Source organism: Etheostoma spectabile, chromosome 13 (assembly GCF_008692095.1).
Source record: "Etheostoma spectabile isolate EspeVRDwgs_2016 chromosome 13, UIUC_Espe_1.0, whole genome shotgun sequence".
Taxonomy (NCBI): Eukaryota; Metazoa; Chordata; class Actinopteri; order Perciformes; family Percidae; genus Etheostoma; species Etheostoma spectabile.
Genome location: NC_045745.1, coordinates 28727115 through 28732410, shown reverse-complemented (window position 1 = coordinate 28732410; position 5296 = coordinate 28727115). Strand labels below are relative to the sequence as shown.

Below are 5296 nucleotides of genomic sequence, written 5' to 3'. Positions count from 1 at the left end.
GTTCAGATGTAGATCTCAACCCCAATTTACTGTGTGACTCAATTTGGCAAAACAAAAATAGTTTGTCTTAATGAACCAACTGTTCTGGCGCCTTGGGTTTCACGCGAACACTGTCTCATTCACGGCCATAGATTTTCACACTAAGTTATCTCTGTCCACCATGTTTGGATAATATGCTGACAGGGTACGACTATGCTTGTCAAAAGCCCTGACGAAGACTGTTGTGATTATTTTTTCTGATATTTTGGATTGCCTTCCTTCAGAACTATGTTCATTTTACTCTTAACTACAAATACATTTAAAAAATATAATGTTTTTTTCCCCCCACAGATGAGAACAATATTGGAAGTGATTCAGATGTTGACCTACAAGATAAGGACATTGTTGAAGCCAGCTGTTCCAGGACTGAACACGTGTCTACTTTGAGTCAGAGGAGCGAGGAGATGCTGTGGAACGAGGCTGCTCACAGTAAGAGCGACGACAATCAGGATACGACAAAAGAGAGAACAATCTTTAGATCATCAGATGATATGTGCTCTACAGAGTGTGATTCTTCAAAAAGGCCCACGAGCGAAACCAATGATGGGGTCCTGCCTATGATGTTGCAAACACAGAGCTCATCGTCCCTCAGTGCCGGTCACCTTCAGACTTTGGATTTCTCGAGTGTGCACAGCCAACAGTTTCTTAAGCTTGGGGCACCTTTGCTGTTTCACCCGGGACAGTTGTCAGTTAAGCCGGAGGGTACGGGACATCTGTTGTCTTCTTTGCCTGGAGTAGAAAACGGAGGCCTGTCTTCTCAAAGCATCACCTCTCCATCTCCCTTCATGTTTCACCACATGCTGGCATCTCAGGTACGCTTCAGCACGAGCATGCTACTCTAATATTACACTTATTCTAAGGAGTGTAATGGCAGGCTGATTTGAAGTTCAGGCAGGAAAAGCTCAGATGAAGAGCTGGACTGAACTTCTGGTGAAATGTGATATCAACTGACAGAAAATCTGCAAATAATGAGACATTTTTTCTAGGTAAATCTAAATTTGCTGCGCAAAATTCTGCTTGTCTTTCCTGAAGTTTCTCTATCAACCACTCTCACAACTCTCGGATGTGCAATCTGTGATGATGGGACACAAACAGAAATGGCTTAGGCGTCACAAGCAGTTTGGGTTATGGGTTGATTTTCAAAGACTACCAAAACGACACATGGGACCGTTGTATTTACTGCGGCATGGGGGCGGCTTAATCATGTGGCCGTACTCATGTTAAAGTTCTAACAGGCACATTTTTTAAAACTAGATAAACGGGAAACTGAACTAGTTTTATTTAGGCAAGAAAAATACTGAGGGTTAGCAAAACATCATGGATTGGCTTAAAATGAGTCCTGTAAAACTACTTAACTCTTATATTGTCTCCACTTTCGGGACCCTCTCGTTTCCCTCGGGTCAAATTGACCAGTGACTATACGGGGTTTTTAAAACAATTCCGAAAGAAAATTTTACTTCATAATCTATTAACAAACATTGTCTTTATCTCAATTTCAAACAATTGAGATGACATACTGCATATGTTTAGGGAATGCAATCAGTCTCTACTAGAATAGAATTAAAAAGGGAAGTCTGATTTGTTTTTTGTCATAAGGTTCTAATTAATGTTAAAAATCCACTATGTGATCATTCTTATCTTGGAAAAAAACATAAGTGGTCAAAATCCAGAATCATTTTCTGAATTGAGTCAGGAATACATTTTTATCACAGAAAATAAGGTAAGGCCATTGATTTTCAGGAACAAAAAATGAATATTGAAATGGGTCAATTTGACCCGAATACTATACAAGGGTTAAATGAGGATGTAACATGATGTTACGCGCATCATTGCATCACAAACTAAGGTCTATAAAACTCATAGGTAAAACCGACAGAATGACTGTTGACTTTTGGTTTCACATGGGACATGGACTCTTGTTTGAACCACCCTCCCCCCAACTGGTGTCCTTATGCAGCCTTTGGTGCTCTTTTACTTTGTCACCTCACTTCCAAGTTTGCTCTCAAAACGTAATTGTGGATTGTTATAGATAGATAGCCTTTACTAATAGACTCACGGTCCATAAAAACAACAACAACAACAAAAAGATACAGGCACATAAAACAAACACCAATTAAACAAGACAGCTATACCAGTAATCCCATAAGAGTGACTGGTATCACAAAGCACTGAACCTCGGGTCAGTCAGATGTGAAATGACAGAGTTACAAGAAGAATTCAGGCAACCAATACATTTATATATACATACATTCAGATTCCTCAGTAAAGCAGAGAATGGAATAACTCCTGCTTACAGAGTTTCCCTTCGGGGATCAATAAAGTATTTCTCATTCCGATTCTGATTGCACTACACTACCTATGTTTCCTGAGTAGAATGTGCAAGCAATCATTATAAGCGACCCGCAGCTTATTAAAGCTTGCCTTTTTGAACTTGACCCACAAGGGGGCAGTTATAATCGAGCCATACGGTCGTTTTCTGGGTGAGGACGGTCTTGGAAAATGTAGGAACACAGAAAATGTACGGTGTTAGTAAAATTAACAATTGTGTTCTTTCGTACAGGGAATCTCACTGTCACCCTTCGGCGGACCTTTCTCCTATCCGTACGGCTACATGGCAGCACCAGCTCTCCCCACCTGTTCGGCAACCTCCACGCTGGCCACAAACCACTGTTTCCGCAGCTCTCGGCCTTGGTTGTGTTTCAGCCCTTATCAGATCCCCAACTCTGTCAACGCAAGCCAAAACCTGTTCGCAACCAGACCGCCTAGCGGTCCAAGCTCCCAATCTAAGGTTTCCAAATCAGGGAGCAGACAGTCAAGTCCAGTGTCTTACAATCAAAGTCACAAAACCAAAGCCAAGCAGAAGACTACTTCACCAAAACTCATTAAGTGTTCAGTTAATGAACTGCAAAACACACATAATCCAGTTCCAGGACTTGATGAACGACTTCCTCCACAATAGACTCTATGTTTGTTTGTGATCCTTCAAGTGGTGGATGCTGGGTAACAGACAAGTTTCCGTAGTTCCACATAATCACCTAAAATAAATATTTTGTCAGAAACGGCATGTGTTGCTGCTTTTGTCATTATATCATCAGTAAACCTGCCTCATAAACATTGATTTGATGATTTGCAGGACAAAAGACACTGCTTTATGTTAACTCATTATATTTAGGCCTACTATATACCAGTGTGAGGCAGGTTTCTCACTACAGGTTTAAATATACTAATTTTAATGTTTTCGTTATAATGTAATCACAGTCTTATAATCCCACACAACAGTTATACGCAACGTAGACGTCTTAAATTACTTTTTTAAGTCAAATATAGCCCAGTTTTAACATAGACATCATGGTGTCTTTTGATTTGCAAAAAGACCAAATTACTGTTGTGACATTTACTGGAAGTTCCAAAAACTATTAAAAAGATGGTTTTTGGAATTCATTTAGGGAAAACGAGCTATGCAAAACTCAATACCCAAAGTGGGATGCTACATAGAATGACAATAACATGCTTACAATATGAATAAATCATTTCTATTGCTTTATTCTGTATGATGGTGTATATATTTTGCTCATTTTACATTCTGTCTAAAACATGGCTAATCAAAGCTTTTTGAAACTGATCACTGTTAAACCCTCCATTGATATACGAGGAAGTTGTAAACCACCTGTTCACATTCTACCAAAGCAGCACTGTAGACTGGGATGGAAAACTCAGGATTCTTTTTACTTTTACCAGCACTTAAGAAAAATGTCTTCCTAAATCTGGCAGGTTGTCTGCCAAATTATTCAGGTGAATTGTTTTTTTTTTTGCTTGTTTTTTTTCACAATTTAAATAAAGATGTTCACATTTCTTGCCATTCTTAATATGTTTATAATACATGGATGTAGTATTGTTGTCACATTGAACAATACATATCCAGATGTCTATTGTCAGGAAGAGGTCAGATATCCCATTTCTTCTGCTGTCTCACCACAAGATACATCTGAATCGGGTAATTTATGATCATTTATGATTGATTCATCCACGCTTGCTAACCCGATCAAGCATATTGCGCTGTAATGGACTGTCTACAAACAGAGGTAATTCAAGCTCCAGGCTCTCAATGCTTTGCCTTTGTCTTTTTTTTTTGGAACGCTTACGTTATGTATTACTTTTAGTTTTTGCTTCATGTAAAACTTCTCTACACTGAACTCTAAAAAATGTCTAAACACCCCTGCAATGCTTGTTCATCACCGCTCTTGGACTCCGGCATTCTAATTTACTGCAATTATTTAAAGCTTAGAGCTAAACAAAAGGGAAATCCTTGATAACGCTAGACACAGCTGAAAAATACAGAATCTTATCAGCAATAATTTGTCATTATTTTATTTTGTATCCCAGCAAAGATGAATGTCTACACATGGACACATGCATGTAGAAGAGATGTATCAAGACTTGGACTGAATTCAAGAGCTGGATTCAATGAAGCCTGTGCATCCGGTGCGTGTCCGTACCTGTCTGGTTGTTAGGCATAATTGGTTAATTTGACTAAATTACACTTTTTTATTTCATTTGGACTTCCCAAATACTGTTTTGGCAAGATCAGGCGTTGGCCTGTCTTTTATTCTCTATGTTGGTTTCTATTTTAGACGGACTGTGCTTCCCTTCTGACCACATTGCTCACTGTAATTGTATACATGTACATGTTTTGTAAAAGCAAATAATGTTGTCAACCTAATGATCTTCATTCTTAAGTAATGGTTTTGGAAAGCAATAGGATACATATTGGCACTGTTGCTCCAGGAATCAATAATGACCATGTTTTTTTAACAGGTGAATAAAAAAACAACAATGTGACACTATGTTTTCTGGAATAGCAGCTTAATTTGAATGTTTGTTGAAGCTTCACAGCACGCTAAAAGTGGCTCTGTGCAACAGCTGCTGCTGCCATGCCCTTGGCCGAGGCAAATGGTGGCTGAGCAATAAAGGTGAATGAGGGAGTCGGCGGTCCTGTGCACTTCATTCCATATGCATGAGTGCAGCTCACTGCTCACTAGGGCAATTCCCAAAACACCTCTGCTTGTGACAGCAAAGCTCCACTTGAGTTGCTAATCTCTCTGCTCGTACATCTGCTCAAGCTGCCCCAAAAATACTTTGTCTGAATACATAAATGACATGTAGTCATAGGGACTCACATAGTCAATGCAAAATGTTTTGAAATATTTCTCGGATGTTGAGAAGAGGATGACTTTTCCAAACAGTCCAGCTTTCACAC

The 5296-nt window shown here is 39.3% G+C and overlaps 1 protein-coding gene across 1 annotated transcript in view; it reads left to right on the top strand.

Moving 5' to 3' along the window:
* LOC116700914 (T-box transcription factor TBX2b) overlaps positions 1 to 3446 on the top strand; it is a 6303-nt gene extending 2857 nt beyond the window's left edge. The window contains exons 6-7 of the mRNA XM_032534363.1: positions 331 to 851; positions 2600 to 3446. Of these exons, the coding sequence (XP_032390254.1) occupies positions 331 to 851; positions 2600 to 2998 (920 nt within the window). The 3' untranslated portion in view covers positions 2999 to 3446. The remainder of the gene's footprint in view (positions 1 to 330; positions 852 to 2599) is intronic.
* Positions 3447 to 5296: the final 1850 nt, after the last annotated feature.